General features: G+C 36.7%; 13 protein-coding genes across 13 annotated transcripts; 11 read left to right on the top strand and 2 right to left on the bottom strand.

Annotated features, from left to right (window-relative positions):
- Window positions 1-360: 360 nt before the first annotated feature.
- PRCAT00005940001 (uncharacterized protein) lies at window positions 361-2,697 on the top strand (the record flags this gene model as incomplete). Its single annotated transcript, XM_062956049.1, has 1 exon — window positions 361-2,697. One exon carries the CDS (start codon window positions 361-363, stop codon window positions 2,695-2,697), a length of 2,337 nt encoding a protein of 778 aa, XP_062812591.1.
- Window positions 2,698-5,622: 2,925 nt separating this feature from the next.
- Window positions 5,623-7,497, bottom strand: PRCAT00005939001 (diphthine--ammonia ligase; the record flags this gene model as incomplete). Its single annotated transcript, XM_062956048.1, has 1 exon — window positions 5,623-7,497. The coding sequence occupies one exon, from the start codon at window positions 7,495-7,497 to the stop codon at window positions 5,623-5,625; it is 1,875 nt and encodes a 624-aa protein (XP_062812590.1).
- Window positions 7,498-8,036: 539 nt separating this feature from the next.
- Window positions 8,037-8,153, top strand: PRCAT00005938001 (uncharacterized protein; the record flags this gene model as incomplete). The annotated part of the gene is made up of 1 exon (XM_062956047.1): window positions 8,037-8,153. One exon carries the CDS (start codon window positions 8,037-8,039, stop codon window positions 8,151-8,153), a length of 117 nt encoding a protein of 38 aa, XP_062812589.1.
- Window positions 8,154-8,325: 172 nt separating this feature from the next.
- RPS9B (40S ribosomal uS4 domain-containing protein) lies at window positions 8,326-8,637 on the top strand (the record flags this gene model as incomplete). Its single annotated transcript, XM_062956046.1, has 1 exon — window positions 8,326-8,637. The coding sequence occupies one exon, from the start codon at window positions 8,326-8,328 to the stop codon at window positions 8,635-8,637; it is 312 nt and encodes a 103-aa protein (XP_062812588.1).
- Window positions 8,638-8,882: 245 nt separating this feature from the next.
- PRCAT00005936001 (uncharacterized protein) lies at window positions 8,883-9,239 on the bottom strand (the record flags this gene model as incomplete). The annotated part of the gene is made up of 1 exon (XM_062956045.1): window positions 8,883-9,239. The coding sequence occupies one exon, from the start codon at window positions 9,237-9,239 to the stop codon at window positions 8,883-8,885; it is 357 nt and encodes a 118-aa protein (XP_062812587.1).
- A 35-nt stretch (window positions 9,240-9,274) lies between these two features.
- On the top strand, window positions 9,275-9,718 carry RPL21A (60S ribosomal protein eL21; the record flags this gene model as incomplete). The annotated part of the gene is made up of 1 exon (XM_062956044.1): window positions 9,275-9,718. The coding sequence occupies one exon, from the start codon at window positions 9,275-9,277 to the stop codon at window positions 9,716-9,718; it is 444 nt and encodes a 147-aa protein (XP_062812586.1).
- A 267-nt stretch (window positions 9,719-9,985) lies between these two features.
- PRCAT00005934001 (uncharacterized protein) lies at window positions 9,986-12,034 on the top strand (the record flags this gene model as incomplete). Its single annotated transcript, XM_062956042.1, has 1 exon — window positions 9,986-12,034. The coding sequence occupies one exon, from the start codon at window positions 9,986-9,988 to the stop codon at window positions 12,032-12,034; it is 2,049 nt and encodes a 682-aa protein (XP_062812585.1).
- A 302-nt stretch (window positions 12,035-12,336) lies between these two features.
- Window positions 12,337-12,612, top strand: ASR3 (Asr3p; the record flags this gene model as incomplete). Its single annotated transcript, XM_062956041.1, has 1 exon — window positions 12,337-12,612. One exon carries the CDS (start codon window positions 12,337-12,339, stop codon window positions 12,610-12,612), a length of 276 nt encoding a protein of 91 aa, XP_062812584.1.
- Window positions 12,613-12,965: 353 nt separating this feature from the next.
- PRCAT00005932001 (phosphoprotein phosphatase) lies at window positions 12,966-15,053 on the top strand (the record flags this gene model as incomplete). Its single annotated transcript, XM_062956040.1, has 1 exon — window positions 12,966-15,053. The coding sequence occupies one exon, from the start codon at window positions 12,966-12,968 to the stop codon at window positions 15,051-15,053; it is 2,088 nt and encodes a 695-aa protein (XP_062812583.1).
- A 293-nt stretch (window positions 15,054-15,346) lies between these two features.
- Window positions 15,347-17,632, top strand: STE11 (mitogen-activated protein kinase kinase kinase; the record flags this gene model as incomplete). Its single annotated transcript, XM_062956039.1, has 1 exon — window positions 15,347-17,632. The coding sequence occupies one exon, from the start codon at window positions 15,347-15,349 to the stop codon at window positions 17,630-17,632; it is 2,286 nt and encodes a 761-aa protein (XP_062812582.1).
- Window positions 17,633-17,919: 287 nt separating this feature from the next.
- Window positions 17,920-20,250, top strand: PRCAT00005930001 (protein kinase; the record flags this gene model as incomplete). Its single annotated transcript, XM_062956038.1, has 1 exon — window positions 17,920-20,250. The coding sequence occupies one exon, from the start codon at window positions 17,920-17,922 to the stop codon at window positions 20,248-20,250; it is 2,331 nt and encodes a 776-aa protein (XP_062812581.1).
- Window positions 20,251-20,626: 376 nt separating this feature from the next.
- On the top strand, window positions 20,627-21,076 carry GNA1 (glucosamine 6-phosphate N-acetyltransferase; the record flags this gene model as incomplete). Its single annotated transcript, XM_062956037.1, has 1 exon — window positions 20,627-21,076. The coding sequence occupies one exon, from the start codon at window positions 20,627-20,629 to the stop codon at window positions 21,074-21,076; it is 450 nt and encodes a 149-aa protein (XP_062812580.1).
- A 760-nt stretch (window positions 21,077-21,836) lies between these two features.
- Window positions 21,837-23,024, top strand: PRCAT00005927001 (uncharacterized protein; the record flags this gene model as incomplete). Its single annotated transcript, XM_062956036.1, has 1 exon — window positions 21,837-23,024. One exon carries the CDS (start codon window positions 21,837-21,839, stop codon window positions 23,022-23,024), a length of 1,188 nt encoding a protein of 395 aa, XP_062812579.1.
- Window positions 23,025-23,059: the final 35 nt, after the last annotated feature.

Below are 23,059 nucleotides of genomic sequence, written 5' to 3'. Positions count from 1 at the left end.
ATGCAGGAGGCAATCCGAGGATGGCACAAGACGTAACACTTCTTTCGTGCCGCGTAACCTAGATTTATAAAAAATTGCGGAGGTATATGCACACCTCTCACACTACGGTAATGCGTATGCCCACCCGGCTAGGATTCTCCTTGGCTAAAAATACAAACTCTTTTTCAATAATAGATATTGTAGTATTTCTTGTAGGATTGATGTTCACCATTCATCTTTTTAATAGCGGCATAGATATCTGGTGGTGGAATACAAGAGCTACACATTTGTCGCATTAAGAAGTTAATAGACCTAGGTGGGAACTATCCGGACAATCTAACTTTTGAAGATAAGCAAGGATATCCAAGATAAACAACAATCATGTTACGGACTCTTAAGTTACCCAGGAAATCCCTCCTCAAGGTTTTCACGTCCTTATTATTGTTATACACTGTATTCTTGAGTGTTAAGTCACTTTCGGACACCACAATAAGTCAGTATAAACTTCGAATAGAAAATTCTGTAAAATTAAAATTCAAATCATTTTATCTGAACTTCTTACTGTCAACGTTAGATTTGGATATCAATCCTTATTTCATGAAGAAGCTTCAAATTTTAAGAACAGAAAAATTGAAAAACGACTGGAATGGAGAACTATGGGAGCTTGACGAATCAAAGCTCACACCTGCCCTGTTTCAGATTCAAATCCCTTCATACTATTTTGACTCAGAAATCAAGAAGCCTCCTGTACAGCCATTCGATCCCAGACTTACTTTGTCTGTATATCTTAGGTTTTTAACTGAAAATCCAAGGGCACTGGCTCCTTTTCACTGGTCAGACTGGATAGATTTTTCTAAACTCAACAAATATATTCTTAACCCAAAGAAGGCTAAATGCAAAGAGTTATTTGACATTCTGAATAATAAAGATTTAGTAGGAGATGGTGTAATATCAAACTTGGAAGATTACTGTGAAGATGACGAATCATCACCATTGGGTTTTAAAATTACAAAGTTCACTGGACCGCAATCCGTCGAAAATAGAGAAGTGCTAGGTAAAGCATTTCTATATTCCACCGCTCCCTCTCCTGTTAAACTCGTATTTTTAACCGATAATGAAGGATCATATGAAATTAAGGTCAAAAATTTTCACGACAATGATTTGAAATACAGTTTATTGGGAAGTAATCTTATACCTCATTTAATCGAAAAGAATGCCATCTCACAAGACATTGATGTTATGGAGATTTACAAAAGTGTGTTAACTACAGCACCTCCAACTAATAAAGGCGATGCATTAACCGATTATAAGATAAATATCCCAAGTTCTTCGTTTGATGTGGATGCAGAAAAGGTAATAAAAGATTTAGAGATTAAAGAGCGTACCCTTAACAGAATCGATAAGAATTATTTAAATTCAATTCGATTTTCAGTTTCCACTGATAATCCTCCCAAATACTTTTGTGAAGCAAAATTACCTCAAAAGTTCCAGCAAAATTGGTTGGGTGAGCACTATGACTGGAGATTTTTCAATGGATTAACGGTGGGGAAGTCAGTTCAGACTTCTGCTCTTCATAGACTTATCAAAAATTATTTCAGTTTCGCTAGGCAAAATGGAATTATTACTTGGGTTGCTCATGGCTCTCTCCTTTCATGGTACTGGAACGGTATAGCTTTTCCTTGGGACACAGATATTGATGTTCAAATGCCGATATCGGATTTACATAAACTTGGAAAGAGATTCAATCAATCATTAGTTATCGAAAATATTGGAAATCGAAAAAACAATTTCAGCGGAATGGGAAAGTATTTTGTTGACGTTGGATCGTCAATCACGCATAGAGAGAAGGGAAATGGGAATAATAATATCGATGCTAGGTTCATAGATATTGATACTGGCTTGTATATTGATATTACTGGCTTGGCACTAACTAAAACACCAGCGCCATCGAGATATGATTATTTGATAGAGGGTGATAATCAAAAGAAAATGATCGTAGTATCATCTACAGAGGATGGTAAAATTAATAATAGAGTTAAGAACGAACAATTACGAGCTTTTAATTGCAGGAATAATCATTTCAGCTTGTACGAAGAACTTTCTCCCCTCATTTTGACAGCTGTGGAAAATCAGTTGTGTTATATACCCTCAAAATTCTTAATGCCTTTAAACAATGAGTATCATGTTAGGGGACTTACTGAAAAGAATTTCAAGGGATATATTTATTTAAACAACTTGAGACTTTGGATTCCTGAAGGCATTATTCTTAACTATTTAGAAGATCCCTTGAAGTTTGTTCGCCAGCATAATTCGACTTTGAACAACCCAAAGGCTGGGAAGACCAAGAGTGCCGATCTTGAATTGAACCAATCAAAAGATAAAAGAAGTGACAAGAAAACAATTACAGGGTATGATAAAATAATGATTAATCAACTAACGGTGGATGACCACTTGAATCTTTTGCAGCATAATAAAATTTTCAAAGACTTCTACAAAACTTACCCGTTTACCAAGTTTCATTACAATGAAATAATGCATTTAACGAGAGGTGATCTAGAAAGTTCAAAAGAACTTTTAGAGCATTATGAAAATCGATTTCTAATAAATAAACCATTAGAACCAGACTTATTTATGACGAAGGTGGTTAAGGACGAATGGAATTATAGTCTAGAAATTGAAAAAATTATAAAGTTAACCCAGTTTTATGAGCAGCAGTAATATTATATAATGATTAATTAACAATAAGAGAAATTATTGAGCGAAACTTTGTAAGTGAACTTTTGTAATGCAAACAATGAAAGAGCCATAACATACTTGAATTATATTTAATTGCGATTGTTGTCTCTCTCTCTCTCAGCATTTAGTCCGCAAAGTGCCGCAGAAGCTTCTCTAGTGTGAAACTAGCGTTGGTAACCGCAATTTTTGAATGTCCCTGAGTGAAATTTTTTATTACAAGAGGATATTACATTGTGTAGTTCTGCCCTATCTGTGGCATGTGCTTGAAACTTGAAGTATTTAGTCCACAAATCCCAAAAAAAAAGGTATTCCTTGTGGTGCTCATGCGAGTTGCAGAGTTTTTTAATGATTAAGCTCGGTTTAGTCGGAAAATATGTTCTTTCGTGCCTGTATTCCCTGATCAAAACTTTAGATCAGTCATTTATTCTTTTGCAAAACTATCCGACGGAAAACATGGGAGAACTTTTCTGGGACCACAATTTGGTTATGTCAAAAGAATTTGTGAACAGTACGATATTTTGCCCATTATCTTAACGTCCTTTCTTTAGCAGTATCACAAATCCTCGTATTTGCGTAGAGGACTATCGTCTTTGCATTGACGTGGACATTTTTACAGCATATCTATCTGCTGCACTTGCATACGCTGTGAGTCTAAATTCGGATATTAGCTGCATGTTTTCTGCACACAGTTCTGTCTTTTAAGTTCGGTTGTGAAATGTAGTGACACAAATGACTTGAAAACAAATTGACTGTCAGACTATCAATTAGAAACGTGGATATAAATATGGTGGCCTTCCACAAAGAAATTATTGTTCATATCAATCCTTTTTCTTCTAAAATTTAACTAAGAAATCAAACATATCATAATTTACAATGCAAATCAAGACTATCATTCTCACATTAGCTGCTGTTACTGTTGCTTCAGCTGAGAACGCCTCAAACATTAGCTCTGTTTCTGATTCTGGTGCTGGTGTACAAGTTGCTTCCTTCGGTTTACTTGGTGTTGCAGCTGCAGGCGCTGTTGCTCTTTTCTTATGAATGAATAAGAAAATATCCAAAATCGTCGGTATTCTATTATACAAGTGCTCAAGTTAGAGAGTTGAGCTGGCTGCTAAATCATGAAAGATGCCGTTTCGATTTCGATTGGGTAGGCAAATCAGACATATGCTGGCCAGTTGCCTGGGGCCAAATGCTATTTATTAATTTCTTAAATATTATTGTTTACAAGATGAATCAAAATATTAAAACACAGTATACTGTAGTACTTCATAGTCTTTGATTATCTACACTCTTCAATTTGTTTGTTTGAGCTTCAGAGCCACAAATATAGAAAGAACTTTTTCCTTTTGTATTCATGTTTCGGAGAACCAAAAGGACACAGTAAATTAGTATGAATTGGTGAAGGTGTATAGAGATTGCGCGTCCAACTCACATTGTATTAGCTTTTTTATCTTCTATTACCTTGCGGTTTAATTGCAAATCATAAAAACATGTATTTTGCAACATTTTGTGATTCAAAATCATAAAATTATGTATTTGTGCATTTTTCGATATTGTTACTCATATCAATTATTTAGAGTAACGCACTTTTATAAGCAAGGAGGACAGATGTCTTGAATGGTCTCGTGTAACTAAGATAGAATAAGTCTCTTCTTTTTTTTTTTTGAATCATAGTTTTACACTCAAGTTTGCAGGATCTGCATATCTTATGGCTTTGCCCCATAGAATAGTCAGTCTCCACTAGAGGAGAGAGGAATATGTTGCCCCACCTAAGTGATTTAGATTTGATATAAGATGAACAAATCAAAGTGACCATTAATGGAAAGTGACATATATATCCGGATTGAAATCAGGGGTCAGAATATAAGCAGCGTTTTAATACTATAAGAAGCAATACATAGTTCCTTGTAGAAGAAATCTGAGTAATTTGTGGCATCAGTCTGCAACTGAACAGGAAACATTAACGTTGCAAAATTTTACGAGATACTTCGGCATATGACATGTAATTACGAAGATGAACGATAAGTTTAGTAAGAAGAAATCAAGTTTAACTTGCTTGATAGCACACTAGATGTACAGATTGATTTTATAGAAGTACACTAAACCAAAACGATCTGTGAAGTTTATGAGAGTTCTAAATAGTCATTTTATTGGCCTACTATTATACTTAGGTGATTGCTAATCAACTACTCTAAGCTTATATACAGTGTGATACTACTTAGAATCCCTAGTAGAATGTAATCTTCTACTACTGCGAATATCTTGGGCTTATATACTTTTACAACACTCTTCAAATTGTGTATATTCATAAGACTGATACTTTACAGATCCAAAAACTGCCTGCGTAGCGTAATGGTTAACGCGTTTGACTTCTAATCAAAAGATTGCGGGTTCGACTCCCGCCGTGGGTTTGATATATATCTTTTTTTTTTTGCTTTTTTGAATTTGCTCCTGTATATGAGCGCCTCGAATTCAGAACCCCACCTTCGTAGCCCTCTCAAGAATGATGTTCCCTATCATGAGGCCAATTTTCTCACTGGTTCCTCTATAATCCAGCTTCGCTTTCAAAAGTTGGAGTAGAAGATTGAAAAAAATGGATAACGTTAAGAAAAAGCTGGCGAGAGTTTCAGTATTGACAGATGAGCAGAGAAAGGCACATCACATAGCATCAGAACAAAAGAGAAGAGAAAACATAAGATCAGAATTCGATAAAATAGTCACTTTAACCCCGACATTAAACGAGCTGGAAAATAGATCTGAATTAAACATCTTGAGTAAAAGTGCTGACTACATTGATCTGTTGAAGGAGGAAAATGCAAACTTAATTGAGCTCTGCCGACAGAAGGGCATCGAAGTTCCTAAAGAATACATCTACAAAGGACCCGGAGGTGAAGCAGATAGTGGTGTTTAATTATTTATCTCTATTTTCCATATTACTCCATACTTGAATTGGATTCCTTCGAAATTAAAAGTATGCAAGACAGGCACAACTTCGCAGTTGTGATACTTTTTTGAATGATTTGTGAATAACTGTATCGAATCTGTATTGTTTTCCAGGACTCTCTTAATTTTCTCAAAGTCATTGGTAAATAAGACTACAATATGCAAAGCTCCCTTACCGATGACGGTTGAGTAGTGTTGTTCGAAAGATCTTATAATATCAGCCTGTTGATCGCTCAATTGATTCACAAGTGACTCATCATCGTACATATCAATAATGTTCTCATAACATATACCTCCCCATTCTACGTCTGCCTTCTTGGGAAGTGCTTGCACTTGAACGATGAGCAATTGTTTGCCATTCAATTGAGCGAGTTCCCAGGTTTTGCAAACAGTTGAAAGATTTTCTTTATTGGTAATGAAAGCTATAACAAAAGCGTAGTTTCTTAAATTGATTAGACTTTTTACCTTGAATAAATGCTGTAATGATAAAACCGAATTGAATCGGATATTTCCACGACTCAATTCCATAGTTGACGGAATTAATGGTATTTGGCCCGACAAGGTACCAATTTTATAAGTTGACAGTTCTTCTATGACACTCTGAGAGTATGGACCGATGTTCTGAGGCGCCCAGTAAGATCTTGATTGAACGTGAAGTCCCTTCTTGATGCCCTGGTGTTTTAATACGATGCACGAAAAGTGAACCAATGTAGATAAACTAGTTTCCACGCATATTCTAGATGGTGGGAGAAAGTATTTTTTAAACGCTTGCTCGTATATACCGTTTATTTTTTCAAAATTTAGTATATCCGAAAGCAACAAAGTGACATGCTGAATGTTGTCTAATGACGAATTGTATTTTTGTAAAATAGCCGTAAGTTCGTGAAAAATATCTGTAGTTTGCTCTTCAATTGTAGACTTTTGACTTGTCAAATTAGAAACATATAGCTTAGTCTTTGTAGAAGTGATAGATGGCAGAGTATCTATTTTATTGAAGGTAATATTAGTGGACTCATTGGAAGTAGATGTACTAGCGAGACAAGAGTATATATCTGTGAAGTCAGCATCGAGAACATTTGGTGGTGGGTCCAGTAATTTAAATGATACATTCTCTTTATCTATTACCTTAGCTTTCACCTTAAGATAAGCCACGTCACCATCTTGAGATATCTGGCTGTCCACAAGTTCCAATCTCTTTTTAAAATAAGGCGCGTCGAGGACGATTGTTTCAAATTCGCCACCTTCACCACATATATGTACATCGTATGTGGAATTGAGTGTTATTAGAGTTGGAAGCATTTCAGACAAAGATTTACCTAAGCTATCGGGTTCAAGACCAATTGCTGCAACTTTGATCAATCTTGCATCCAAATTGTTGTCACACATCTCTTGTAGCAATTCTAGCTGGTCTCTTTGCCACAAGTATGAAAGGGAAGTGAGCAGTAACCTCCCGCACACATTCTCTACCCTCGTACGTTGATAATGAGATAGTATCGCTCCGCAACTAACTCCTTTTATATCTGGATGTTCCAACTTTACACGACATAGGAGTCTATACAAGTCTTCAATTTCATCCTCCTGCGTGACAGAATACTCAAGGTTTTGATTTGAAGATGTGCCTTTAATCTGCTCTCGATACAAAGGTACATTCAAGCACTGTTCGTAAAGCTCAACAATGTCGTGCCCCACTGTCTGGAACATGTAAGAATCGATCTCATCAGTGTCAGCTTGCCTAGGATATAAATTCGCTAGTGCCACTAATTCGTGACCCCTTGAAAGGCAATGATATATATTAAAGAATGAGTCTTTGCCCCCTGAAATAAGAGCGACGAACTTCATACTGAATATTACTTTGACTTTGTTGCCTTTGTGTCTTCCGTCGTGTCAGATGAGTTCTAAGATGATATTCCATTCAGACTTAAATTTACTCAACTGAGGGTAAACAGTAGTCTGGAAAAATTCTGTATTCTCCTCGCATACAAAAAAATTTTCACTTCCTCAACTTAACTTGAGAGCATTCTTTTCTTCATTAACAAGTAAGAAACTAATTTAGAGACAATATGCCTCGTAAGTATAACTATTAGTATTACATTCTTGATCAGACTATTTTCAACACTCCTTGGATGCTTTGATTCAATGGAATATCTTACTGGTTACTGCCAGTTAGAGTTAACAGGTTGAATAATTTTGACAAGAGGTTCGGGTCCTCAGATTTAAAACAGGATTGTGACTGAATTCCCGACACTTCAGTTACAAATGCATGAAATAGATCATCTTTTGTCTGTGCCGCTGCTCCAACACGTAGTGTCTTGGAGCATTCGGTAGGCATCTAATGACCTATCTTGCTCCGTTTAAATGTAGACTGACCCAGCTATCCCATGAGAATGGCGACTAACATCTACAGGTGCCCCAAGAACTTACTCCAAGACTTACTCTGTCCCAAAGAGACCATTCGAGTCTGCTCGTTTGGATGCCGAATTAAAGTTAGTTGGTGAATATGGTTTGAGAAACAAGAGAGAAGTTTATAGAATTGGATTCCAATTATCTAAGATTAGAAGAGCTGCCCGTGACTTGTTGACTAGAGATGAGAAGGACCCAAAGAGGTTGTTCGAAGGTAATGCATTGATCAGAAGATTAGTCAGAATCGGTGTCTTGTCTGAAGACAAGATGAAATTAGATTATGTCTTGGCTTTGCAACCTGAAGATTTCTTAGAGAGAAGATTGCAAACTCAAGTCTTCAAGTTGGGTTTGGCTAGATCCATTCACCACGCTAGAGTCTTAATCACCCAAAGACATATCGCTGTAGGTAAGCAAATTGTCAATGTCCCTGGTTTCATGGTTAGATTAGACTCTCAAAAGCATATCGATTTTGCTCAAAACTCACCTTACGGTGGTGGAAGACCAGGTAGAGTAAAGAGAAGAAACCAAGCTAGAAAGGCTGCAGCAGAAGGTGAAGGTGCTGAAGAAGAAGAAGAGTAAATTATTTAGAGTAATTTTACTAGTCACTACCTTCCAATATTCGTGTTTATAATCTGTACACCATAGTAATAAACCTAAAACATGTATTTTAGTATAAGTTTTTAGTAGATTGGTGGCTCCGATCAGCAGTCCTTTTATCACGTGATATAGGGTTTCAACATCAGAGTTTTTTCACGTTGTGCGGTCCGCAGGAAAATTTTCAAAGGTAGAGTTTACATTTAAGTGCTTTTGAAAGAAGAACCACACTAGAAGAAAGAAGGAGACAAATAGAAGCAAGATGGCGAAAACGTATGTGTTAATATTTTATTCATGAATGCATTTGGACGAGAGAAAATGGAACATGATTGGAAAACTTCAAGTTTAGTACTATAGCTGTACTCTAGAGATTTTACGCATTGGTGAGAGTAATTGTATTGGAAATCTGAAAATAAACTATACTTGGCTAAGAGAGCCATCAGCAAGATCAAACACGAGGATGAAACCGATATTTTGATTGTAAATTTAAAACCAATACTAGGCATCTGATATCTATCATAGAATTGGTGCGACATACTTTCGACTATGTGGTTTATGGATTTGATACCTTTAGCAAATACTAACATATTATAGTCATGGTTACAGATCTGGTACACGTTACATGTTCCAACGTGACTTCAAGAAGCATGGAGCTATTGCTCTTTCCACTTACTTGAAGACATACAAAGTTGGTGACATTGTCGATATCAAGGCTAATGGTTCTATCCAGAAGGGAATGCCTCATAAATACTACCAAGGTAAAACTGGTGTTGTCTTCAATGTGACCAAGTCTTCTGTAGGTGTTATTGTATACAAGATTGTTGGTAACAGATACATCGAAAAAAGAGTCAATTTAAGAATTGAACATGTCAAGCATTCTGCTTGTCGTCAAGAATTTTTAAACAGAGTCAAAGAAAATGCTAGATTGAAAAGGGAAGCAAAGGAGAAGGGAGAAAAAATCAACCTTAAGAGACAACCTGCTATGCCAAGGGAGGCCAGAATCATCTCTGCTGAAACAAATATTCCTCAAACCTTGGCGCCAGTTGCCTATGAAACTTTGATCTAAGTTATTACCTTCAAAATCGATTTCTGCTTAGGAATAGCTTGGTTAGATTTTATTATTTCGTTTTTTCTTTTTAAATAGTACAGTATACTATTCTAATGCATGTAAACGTACAGACAGATTCACCTCATCAACATCTATATTGGTCGCTGCCCTTATTTGAGGACTGCATAAGCACTTATACAAAGGAGACCTTTAAGTATCATATATCGAGACGGATACGGAGGTATCTCTTTCGATAGTTCAAGTATCGAATCTATAGCTATAAACATGGTTGAGGGCGGCGACATCATCATTGATAGTTCGGCTCGTTCTAAGGATTTGGGGAAACCGAAAACATTGAATGTATTTGACAATGCATTGCAATCCTGGGCTGAAATAGATTTACCTGCTTTGCAAAAGAAATTAGATGAACAAGGATTGTCCCTTAAAGATGAACAAAAAAGTTCGTTGTTGAGCCGTAAGAACCTAGCAGCAAAGACAAAGGAATTCAAGAAGCTTCCAGATAGCCAAAAACTAGAAGGATTTAAGTCCTTATTAAAATTATATCAAAACGAGATTGATGCTTTGACTAATAAGAAGAAAGACGCCGAAAGCTATTTTTTTGGGATTTATCGTATAATAGCGGAGGCACCAGATCCAAGGCCCCTTCTTGAGCTTTCTCTAGATGCAGTTGCTGAAATATCGGATCTTGATGACTTGAGGAGAGATGTGACTCGACTTAATGAAGAACTAAGTAAAAAGGCAGACTATGAACAATTGAAGCAGCGATTACTACAAAATGAGCAAAGATCTGCAGAGACTCTAAGTTCCAAGCTCGTTGCTAAGGAAGAAGAGTTCAAAGCATTAATTGACGAGAAGGAATCTAACTGGAAAGAAAGGGAGAAATCCTTCCAGAACCAAATTAAAGAGGCTCAAAGGAAAATAGAGGAATTGAGAACCTCAAAGGAAGTAACTGAGCTTCAGTTGAATAGTCAGCAAAGCCAAAGCAATTCGTTAAGCTCCGCAGAGGTCGTTGCTGAATTGGAAATTGTTTCGAGAGATGCTGAATCCTCCAAGAAAAGAGTATTCGAATTAGAGAAACGAAATGAACAGTTAAGGAGAGATTTATCAAATTCTCAAAATGATGCTACAATTACAAGTTTAAAAGCTGAATATACGAAGAAGATTTCTGAACTCGAAGGGGAAAATGCCTTGCTACTTGCGCAATTTGAAAATCATAAAAAGGACCTAAAGGATACTTCGAAGCAGAGTCTGTACAAAATTGAATCTCTTAATAGAGAAATTTTGCAATTGAGTTTTGAAATAAAGAAATTGAAAGAGAAATTGGAGAAATCAATTGATTATGAAGAGATAAAGCACGAATTGCAACTATTGCGTCAAATCGAATTTGGAAATGAAGAAGATATAAATGATGGAGCTATTGATTCCGTGATTTTACAGAAGAATAAATCTTTGACTAAAGAACTAGCTGATTTGAGATCTCAGCATGATGATCATGTTTCTAAAATTGAGAATTTAAATGCAGAAGCAACAAATATTAAACAAGAACTCGAGAAATCTCGTGCTTTGAATATAAAGTTGGAAAATGACATGGCAGATGTTCGTGAGTATTCGAATAGTGGTAAATTCAATGATACTTCTAGTATAATATCAGGCATGAGCAAGGTCACAAGAGGGGTAAGAAATGGGACAGCTGGACCAAATAGCTCTTCTGATGAGACATCGATTTTACCTATTATTACGAAGCAAAGAGACAGGTTTAGAGATCGGAATAATGAGCTTGAGGATGAATTGAAGAAACAATACACCATCGTATCTGACTTGAAAAGAAACGTTAACGCGTTGAAAAGAGATAACGAAGAACTTTATGAGAGAACAAGATATCTAGCTTCTATGAAGAACAACTTGGACCATAATAACGCTAGTCGGCAGTTGGCTACCAGAAAATTTCAACCTAAATCAAACATTGACGAAAGCAATCCGTATCGAGAAGTTTATGAGTCGAGATTACATCCTATCGAACAATTCAGGTTGCGAGAACAAGAAAGAATTAGTTCTAAACTTTCACCTTTGGAGAGGCTATTTATATCAGGAACTCGAGCAATCTTAGCAACGAGAACGACCAGGATGCTCTTCTTATTCTACTGTATTGGGCTCCATTGCATTGTAGTCTTCATGACTATTTATTCAATGAGCCTAAGTACGTCTCTCATTCCTGAGGTTGGTTTGAATAGTAGCACCGGCGGTGTCGCTGGTGGTGGTGCGCTTGCCGCAGAACCTGGTGTTGCAGCTCAGCCCGATTCCCCTAATATCTGATAATTAATTCTGTAAAATCTACGTCAATATATATACTGCATCTTTAATCTTTTCGATAGTTCTGTGTAAACTCCTGAACGTGTTCTATTTTTGATTTCTGTCCCGTTCCTTAGTGTGCCCCTCTCGGAATTAAAGTAGACATCACGAGCTACTGACTCGATAATTAAGTTGCCACCACTAGACTTGCTACAGACTTTAAAACTAAATATTTATAGCACTCCTAATACTAAAAAATTTAGAATACTCTTGAACTCAATTAACTCCGTTATTTGTCAACTGTTCTATATACTCGTTACCAAAGGATGTCTGATCAATCAAACAAACAGTCTACCACAGAACAATCAGGTCTGCAACAAAACGATCTGGAGAAGAAAATTGACAAGGATTCCATGTTGGTTGAAATAGGAGGTGAAAAGGTTCCATACAAGGATATTCGCTGGCCACATCATGTTGTCCTTAAACCAGAATCACACATGGCAAAACAAGATCCCTATAGCTTTCCAAAAGTAGAACCGGATGCGAAGAAGAGAGAAGAAGAACTTGAGGCCGCTCGTGCCAAAAATCATGAACTGAAGTGAAGTGAACATTCTGCACCGTTATATGATCTTATAAGTGGTGACATCTGGTATGTTAGATCTTCGACTCAAGCACAGCAATGGGCATGAAAATTGATCCATTGCTATCCCTTATTGATTTTTATAACATCTAAAATAGTACTTTTTTAGAGAGTCTTATAGCTAATTCGAGTATACAAATCTCATAGCTATTAGTTAGTATATACGTAATTGGTTCATTGCAGCCTTTAGTATTATTTCTTGGTGTTTTGATAAAGTTCGCGAAACCCTTAATTATCTGAAACTTAAATTAAAACTACATATTTCTTTCCTAGCGATTAGAAGACATACAGCTGATTATATATCACGTCCCGAAAATGGTGGGGCTTCCAAGAAGATTAGTGAGACAGCTTTGCTATCTACTAACCACTGTAATAATAATTACTGTATTATTGTTGCTCGCGAATCGACACAACGTGCTTCGATTACAAGACTACTTGTCAATCGACTTGACGCCTTCATTCTTCCAACCGGCGGCAGATTCATTCATAGTCGATGTTTCAATAAATAATTGTTTGAAATTAAAGTCGAAGAACAAGGACTGTGGTTTACCAGCAGCAGCAGAAGGACCACTAGGTGATTTACAAGACCTGGGAGGCTGGATTAAAATCGACAAGGATTTGTCTTTAGGTAACTCTTGGATTAAAAAGAAATACTTCTCTTATAAGAGAGTCCTGGCAAAGTCATTGAAGGGAAATGTACAAAGCGGCCAAAAGGAGCCAGAAAAAAGAGATGATCAACAGGTACTTATAGATATTGCAATTTCTAATCCAGACAAGGATGCTTTGATTAATGGTAATAAGCATTTACTTATACCAGAGAAAATATTAAAGGAGTTACATTCCGGAAGGGTTTTCAATGATAAAGATCACGAGGATTTGGTTTTGGATGGAACTCATAAGCAAAAGAGCGAACCACTAGTGTCAACACTACATAAGATTTCAGAAGTCGCTCCCAAAGAAAACAAAGAAGAAAGGAGCGTTGCAGAGGCAGGCAATCACGAAAATTCAAATCAAGAGAGAGATTCACTAGGGCTCGACAACATAAGCGCTGATAAGAGTCAGGTAAACAAGAGGGCTGAAGAAAACGATAGACTTGACCTCGACATTCAGTATAAAATCCCTACTAAGGAAGAATTATTGAACAATGGCTGGCAATATAAGTCTAATGGTATCTGGTTGAAATATGGCTCAAAATGGAACAAAGAAGTAATCACAGGATTAGATATCTTATATGGAGATGACGCTGTTGAACCAAGACCAAACTGGGAATTGCTCCATGAAAATAATATATTAGATGTCAACAGTCCGCCTGGAAAAAGTGCTTATCTCACTATTCGTAGGGGCCCCAAAGTTGACTACGACAAAGCTGAGTTCAAACCAACATTAAAACTAAAAGAGGATGGCAAATTCAAAATACTCCAAGTGGCAGATCTACATTTTTCTACTGGTGTAGGAAAATGTCGTGACCCTGTTCCTCCTGAGTCTGCGGATGGGTGTCAAGCTGATCCGAGAACTTTAAAATTTCTTGAGAAAGTATTGGACTTGGAGAAACCAGACTTCGTCGTCCTAACAGGTGACCAGATTTTTGGCGATGAGGCACCAGATTCCGAAACTGCAATTTTCAAAGCTTTGAATCCCTTCATTTCGCGAAAAATTCCTTTTGCAATCACTCTAGGGAATCATGATGATGAAGGATCGATGACTCGAACTCAAGTGATGAGTTTGTGCTCTAATCTACCTTTTTCATTGTCTTCCATAGGCCCAGATGATGCTGCAGGAGTCGGGAATTATGTTTTGGATGTCGAATCTTTTGATTCAAAGAAATCATCGCTATCGCTCTATTTTTTGGATACTCACAAATATTCCCAAAGTCCCAAAGTAAATCCAGGGTATGACTGGATAAAAGAATCTCAATTAAAATGGCTTGAAAGGGCTCATGTTGAAGTGGATGACAAGCTGTCACCGGGCTTTCATTTATCGATGGCTTTTTTTCACATCCCACTTCCAGAATACAGGAACTTGAATAATCGCATATTTGGAAGACAAAGAGAGGGCGTTACTGCCCCCAGATACAATACGGAAGCCAGAGCTTTGCTTGGTGATATAGGTGTTCTGGTAGTGAGTGTGGGTCATGATCACTGTAATGAATATTGTCTAGCTGATAATCAAAAGAGACGAATAGGAGGAGAGAATGATATTTGGCTATGCTATGGTGGTGGCTCTGGTGAAGGAGGCTATGGCGGGTATGGTAATTATGTCAGAAGACTAAGGTTATTTGAACTTGATATAAGCGCTGGTGATATTATTACTTGGAAGAGGACTGCGGCGGATCCTAAGAAAGTAATTGACAAACAGAGATTGGTTAAGAACGGAAAGGCCGTAAAAGATATTCAACAAGTTTAATACCAGAAAAATTCACCTAATTGCTATTCAACTGGATGAGACGATGCGGCTCACCAGGTATACTATATATTCTATGAAATATCTACTTCAGCATGAGAGTCGAGGGAGGAAAGAGTAATATATTCTTGATTCTGTAATATGAAATGTAGGCATGTAAGCTTATATTAGCAGTACACACCTGTAGATAATCGAGATTCGCGATCACTATCAGTGCCCGTAACAAGACAACTGTTCTATTTTCGATATACTAAGGATCACTTAACTCTGATTCCTCAAAGGGGTTCTATAGTCTGATGATACGCTCAGGACTGAAAGGCACAGAAGTGAGAGGAGATGGTAATGACGTAAAGGAGTTGAAACAATGGCTCCTGAAGTCCAATTCTTTGCACAACTACTCGAAATTTTCTGAGAATGGTATCACGATGGACTTGATTCCGGAGCTTGATACAAATTCATTAAAGGAAATTGGAATAAATAAAGTAGGGGATAGAATAAGACTTGAATTGGCTATATCAGATTTGAAAGCTGAGCGTTTATCTAATAAAATCACTGTTGAAAGTCTATATACGTTGTTGAACTTACAATTATCGAATTCAAATAGGAATGATAACTTCAAGGATTTATATACAGCAAATGACTCGAGCACATTGATAGCATTAAATGGTAATACAAGAGGTTCATCAAGCAAAGATTCTGACAAAAACATTACTTTTATTTTGCAAGATGGATCAATAAAAAAAGTAAATGTGACTGGTTGTTTTAATGCTCAGTCAATCAAGAGAAAAGTGTTAAAAAGATTGGGAATAAAACAACAAGAGGCTACTTATGATACTTATATTCATTCAATACAGAATTCGGAACCAGGTGGCATCAATCTCCTATTCGATGTTGAATTAGTCACAATATGCTATTCTCCAGACAGATTAGAGAAACATAGAATCATGTTGTGTCCCAAAGATGAGAAACCATCAGATGCTGCAATTGAGACTTCCAAGAAGATTATCAACAAATTTGGTAAGTTTCTGTCCGGTAGTCAGAGATCTCCGCCGAGTAATTTGAGTCAATATCATATACCAGATAGGCATGATTCCAATATGCGAAATTTCTTTGGTCAAAGGCCCCCAAGTGAGTTGATTTCATCAAATTTGGCGGAGTACTTTCCAGACACTCATCAGAAGGAGTTGGAGGCTACAATTAGAAATTCGGTGAGATACAGTGTTAGGCTATCTCGTCAACTGTACCTCCCCAATTCAAATACATCTTTAACCAGCTCAAGTAGTTTGGCTGTCAATCAAAAATCAGCGCCAAAGCCAATATATCGTTCCTCTTCCCCTAACAGGGCTTCATCGATCACATCTGGTACGTCTACCGGAAAGAAAATGCAAGCTGCCAGAACAATTGGTGAAGTGATGGTCAACAATGTGAACGCTTTAGATGAAGCAGTTAGCTTGAGTGATTCGCAGTCATTATTGTACAAATCTCCATCGATTTATTCTGGAACTGGCGGCCAAGCGGGAGACGTTAGGTCTGTGTTGTCTGGTCAATCCCGGCAGAGTGGTGTTCATCTGAAAGTTTCTATAGCAACAGAAAATGGAATTAAAAGGCATTCTCGCATTGAGTTAATAAGTGTCGACTCTGATTCTGATGATGCTGATGATTTCATCTCTGAATATGGAACATTTACGGGAGGTGAATTAGGCTCCAATTCTGGCGGAACCTTCGATATTGCGTCTGAAGACGGACCAAAATACTGGTTACAAGGTGCACGCATTGGGTCTGGGAGCTTTGGTACAGTCTACTTGGGAATGAATCCTATGACAGGAGAACTTATGGCGGTGAAGCAAGTTAGATTTCCAGATGTAAGTAAGAGTGAACATTCAAAAGTAGCTGTTTTCGAGGCATTAAGAAGAGAGATGTTCATATTAAAGGAATTGAATCACGAAAACATTGTTCGCTATTTGGGTTCTTCATCTGACTGTGATAATCAAATATTTAATATATTTATTGAATATGTTCCTGGAGGCTCTGTCCTGTCGATGCTATCGTCATATGGACCTTTTGAAGAACCATTAATAAGGAATTTTATCAGACAAGTGTTGATTGGTTTGAGCTATTTACATGGAGAGGATATTATACATAGAGATATAAAAGGGGCAAATATATTGATTGACATCAAAGGGACGGTAAAGATTAGTGATTTTGGCATATCAAAGAAATTAAACAATGACGCTGATAATGAGACAAGAGGCAGAAGAGCATCCTTACAGGGTTCAGTTTATTGGATGGCCCCGGAAGTCGTCAAGCAAACAGCATATACAAAGAAAGCTGACATATGGTCAGTTGGGTGTCTCGTAGTTGAAATGTTCACAGGAAAGCATCCATTTCCGGATTTTAGTCAAATGCAAGCCATTTTTAAAATAGGTACCCATATTATACCACAAATACCCGAATGGTGTACTCTAGAGGCTAAAGATTTCTTATTGAAAACATTTGAAATTGATTATAATTTGCGACCTCATGCTGTTGACTTGTTGGCAGATTCATTTTTGAATACCTTAATAATGTCAAAAACTGTATAGAAGGATAAAATGTCGTTCTCAATGTCTACGCGACATTAGCGTGATGTTTCCCACGAAGGACTGACCTATTTTTTTTAGGTAGGGTATGATGAACTACAAAAATATGGGAGCCGTATTGCATTCTTATTTTAGGTTATAGTTTGAAAATTAGTAGCCTTAATATTCGCAAAGAAAACCAACTTCGTATTACTGAATTCTTCTCTCGTGGATTTCTCAATATACTATTTTTACATTTTAATGAAATATTAATTAGCATACAAATTGATTTATGAAACCTAAAAAGCGACATGGATATACCTTTGAAGTCACAGAGAGAGATTTCTCTGACGGGTCTGGCTGGTAAAACAGCAGAATCCTTTTCTAATAGTATGGAACGGCACAATGTGCCAAGAGTGTCTAGCACCATTGATTTGGGCAACTACGAAAGCCATTCTAATCCCTGCAAGTTGACTAGGGTTTATTCTGAATCTGAGAAAAGCAATTTCGACGCAGAGACTGGGCACCGATTATACGATGACGGTAAAATAAGACCCCAATTATCAAGGAGTAATTCGCATCTTGATGGGGACGATTCTAGTGCGATGTATGACATACGCTCGCAGTCTCATAAAGAATTACCCAATTTCAATGCTATTGGTTTAGAAGACGAATACATTCCTGACTTGAATTTCAAGCATTTGATATATAAATGGAACAAACCTTCGGATCAAAATTTACTGAAATATTATGATCGAAATGACCATATTCCAAGTACATCCACTAGTGGAACGAACACACCTGTGATGAATTCATCATATCTAGATTTGAATACTTTGCACTCTAAAGTGGCACCACAGCCTATCAATCCTAAAGGCTACTCTCCTCCTAAGTATACGTATTCGAAGCTCAACGATGTGATGAAAATGAGGAGCCGTTATGGGGGAGAAAGCTTAAGCAGGCAATTGAGTACTGACTATGAGAAGAAAAATAAAAAAATTAAATCGGCTGTAAATCCTGAAACAGGGACCGTTGATTATGAAGCCATTCTAGACAGTTTGCCATCAAACTTTAATGATCTACCATACTCGCAGCGAAAGAAACTTGTTACCTCTTTTGCTGACTCTGCAGACTATTCAGAATTTTCCCTTTTCGCAAAGCAGTATTTCAGTGACAAAGCTAGCTCTAGCTCCAGTAAGACGCCGAAAAGTGGGAATGGTAGTTTTAGACGTCCAAGAAGGGACAGTAGTAATACAGTCGCTGGGCGTCTACTCGCAATTTCATCATCTACTGATTTACATAAATCTGGAAGTGAGACTCCAAAGATCAATGTTGACGAGAAGGGTGCTTATGTTATGGATCATGAGCTTGGCAAAGTAATTGGGTTTGGTGCTTGGGGCACTATAAGAGAATGCACGTCCTCCGATGGCAGTATAAGAGCTATTAAAATAGTAAAATCATACAAAGAGAATGACTCATACACTTCGAAAGATTCTCAAGCGGTGAGCAGAAACCCGAAGGTTTTGGAAGTTTTCAAACAAGAAATAAGTATTTGGAAGCTGCTTCACCATTCTAATATTTTGCCATTGATTCAATACTTGGAAACTGAGAGAGCCATCTTCTGTATTACAAATAAAATTCATGGAGGCACTTTGTTTGAAATAGTATCTCAATGGGGGTACTATATTGGTAGTACTCTTGGAGATGAATCAAGTTTTCAATTCCAGATTGGAATTCAGAGATCTCGATTAATGCAGTCGGTCTCTTATTTGAAGCAAATAATATCCGCTTTGTTGTATTTGCATCAAGAGAAGGGTATCGTGCACGGAGATTTAAAGTTGGAGAATGTGTTGGTTGATGATAGCAATAAGGAACACTATAAAATGGTATTATGTGATTTCGGAATGTCGAGAATTTACACTTCAAGATTAAGTAGAAAATCATCTAGGTTAGGGGAAGAAATTGATAACATAAGGAGCAGGTCATCAGCTGCTGATATGAGAAAACCGTATTATGGCAATACCGCATCCACTAGACATCTCTTTTCTGACGATTCGAAGATTGGCATTTCAAATTATTTGAAGCCTCATGGCCCTTCATTACAATCAGTAGATTTGACGCCATCTCAGTCCAACATATCATTGCATCGTTTCAACGATACCCTGATTGATACCTCATATCTCGGAATCGATTCAGAATTACCTCATTCTCATATAGGTTCGCTTCCCTATGCCTCTCCCGAATTGCTACTTCCATCTCCACCCCCTTTGGGCCCTTCTGCTGATATATGGGCGCTTGGAATACTCATGTACACGATGATCGTTGGAAAGTTGCCGTTCCAACACCAATATGAGCCGCGTTTGAGAGCAATGATTTCGGCCGGCAGATATGATAAAGAAGATTTGAAAAAGGCAACACTTATACAATGTGTGTATGGTGATGTGAATAAAGAACTGACACAACTTGCGGATTCGTTTTCGCTGAGCGAAAACATCACCAAGTTGAAAAATGAATGGCTTTCGTGTAATTCAAATGAATATAAATGGGTTTATGATGTAATTGTGGGTTGCTTAGAGACTGACATCACGAAAAGGTTGGATATTGAATCCATAAATAATACATTTTCCCTTAAGGACATTTAACGACGCGATGTGTGAAAAAAAAAAAACGGCAAATATGTAAACTGTTTGATATCAAAACTGTTGGTAGGAATATATAGCACCAACTAATGAAAAGTGAAAAGAAAAAGAAAAGAAAAAGTTAAAAAGAAAAAAATCTATGAGGCATTTATCATGTTATATCACTACAAAAGTATCATTAATTATCATGTATGAGTACATTCTATTGTAAATCATGCCAAAAAAATACTCTTATCTTAATTAGTGGATTTATTTTTTTTTTTTTCAATAGTTATATTTGGTATAACTTTGACGCACCAAATCATAACATGATTTCTCGGTAAATAATTTAATAGCATAATCATAAATTTCCAGCATAGTCAACTAGTCGTCATAGAAGATGCAATTACCAGAAGGATATTCATTTAGAAAATTACAGCTTTCTGATTACTCAAAAAATTACATTGAAACACTAAAAATATTGACAACTGTAGGTGATATAACACCAAATGCGTTTGATAAATTATACAAACATTGGCAGGAATATTCAGAAATTTATTATCCTCATGTCATAACTGATGGTAGTGACACAGTGGTTGCTACTGGTATGTTATTGGTTGAAAGAAAACTAATTCATGAATGTGGTCTAGTCGGACACGTTGAAGATATCGCAGTAGCTGAGTCAGAGCAAGGGAAGAAACTTGGGCACGCGTTGATTTCGGGCCTTACAGAAATTGCCAAGGAGAAGGGATGTTATAAAGTAATTTTAGATTGTTCACCTCATAATGAACCATTTTACGAGAAATGTGGCTATCAGAATAAAGGCACTGAGATGGAAAAGAGGTTCTAATCATCAACTGTGATTGCTACGTAAAAAATAGACCCATTGTGCATGTATGTATGTATTTATTAGGTATTTATCAGAATTTATCATCATTACAACATTTATCAACATTTATGAGCTATTTGTTGATTCATGATGGAAATTTAAAGGGTTCTATCATATTTTTTCAAGCGCCTAAATGGGTTAGTAATGGCTGATGATTAAGGTATCTTTAAATTAACGTACCTCTAATGATACTATTGAGTTTCCTCTCACGACCTATATGGAGTTAGTAATCTTTGTTTACAAGGCTGCTAAACATAAACACCCAACGTACCACCGATCCTATATTTATATGTTCACCATCCTTCTGTTCTTCTAAGGAGTCCACTAAAGTAACATTTAAAAATATCTAGAGCAATGTTAGTATATATCTTCTCGTGACTCGTTCATTTTTAAGCCAAATTACGTACATCATATCCTTTCAAGACTCCAATAACTTTCCTGGCTCCATTTAACTGTATAGACACTTTCTTGCCCATGTACTAGAAGCATCGTTAGTATTTATGTTTCTTAAATGCAAGACTATACCATACAAACTTACACCTTTCAACTCTGGTACAGAAGACATTTGTTGTTCTACTTTGATTATATTGATTTTCCAAAAAGTATTAGTTCACAAGGAATTTGAATTTCTTTACCTTGAATTTTAATCGCGATGATGTTTACGAATAGTGTATCTGTATCTGAGAATAAGGACAATTATTAAAATTAGACGGTTGGCTAGATGAGTAATATTCCGGATATAACGTCCTTATCTGACTTATTAGGAACGTCACCTCGAGAGCCATCGAGGGATATACAGAATTCTTTGCAACTTGATGTTGCTGAAATAGTACCATACCATCAGGACCAAGAACAAGAGCAGGAGGAAGAACAAGAACAAGAGCCAAATGATGAGTCAGATTATTCAGATCATAACCGTATAGAGAATTTTGAAGAGCTACTAAGCAGACAGAATATGAAACTAAGTCTAGTTAACGAGAGAGATTCCTTGTTGAGAGAGAGAACGCACCTCAAAACAAAGATTGATGAGCTCGTTGTGAAAGTGCAATACATGAAGGATATGAGGTCCAAGGAATTCGAGAAAAGTAAATTAAAAGATTTGCTAGAAGAGAGCGATCTTAAAAGTGCAACAAACGAAGATTTGAGGGGTCCTAGCGATGAACAAGATGTCATAATAGAGAACTTGCATGTGTTACCATCAAATAATTGGCTTGAAAGAATTAGAATGGTAAAGCTATTTCAAAAACATATTGAGATAGACAAAATCAAGACTACTAATTACTATGATTCAAATTCTAAACTTCGTCGTGCAATTGAGTTCTTGGTTATTTCTCCTCTACTATTCAAGCTTTCAATCAAGGTAGCAGTGGACACCAAGGACGAATCTTTGACTGAGATAATTATCAACCAGAGGATGTTTAATAGTATTGGAATTCTTTCGTCTTCTTTCGCTACTGTGTTATACAAGGATTATGTTCCTAAACTAAAATTAAATTTGATAATGTTCGGACTTAACTCATTATCTCAGTTGCTCCACGTAAGAGCGAATTGCATGCTTACTATAATTAAAACGTTTTCACATCTTATTGAAGGAGAGAGATTCTCTGAGATAATTCTGTTTGAAAATATGAATAACAAACTAAAAGTTATGGCTCGATTGAAGAGTCTAGATCAGATCGTATTTACATTTTCGAAATCTTTGAAGACTTATCGGATTACTCTCTTTTGGGATATAGTACTTACCGAAGTCAAAATAGCGGAGTGTGGATCGAAAATTACACTTACAATAACAGATGGCACCAAGTTTTTACCGGAGGCTGGCTCTCTATTTTCAAATTTACTTGAACAACACAGTGTCATGGATTCGTTATGCATGGTTTTAGGAAACATATTCCAAAAGGAACATTAAGTAGGATTATAGTACAATATCACATCGTAGCTTAT

Source organism: Priceomyces carsonii (genome assembly GCF_900007245.1).
Source record: "Priceomyces carsonii strain CBS4050 genome assembly, scaffold: Debaryomyces_carsonii_scaffold_7, whole genome shotgun sequence".
Lineage (NCBI taxonomy): Eukaryota > Fungi > Ascomycota > Pichiomycetes > Serinales > Debaryomycetaceae > Priceomyces > Priceomyces carsonii.
Note: the sequence above shows the minus strand (reverse complement) of the source record. Positions and strands in the feature narration are given on the sequence as shown.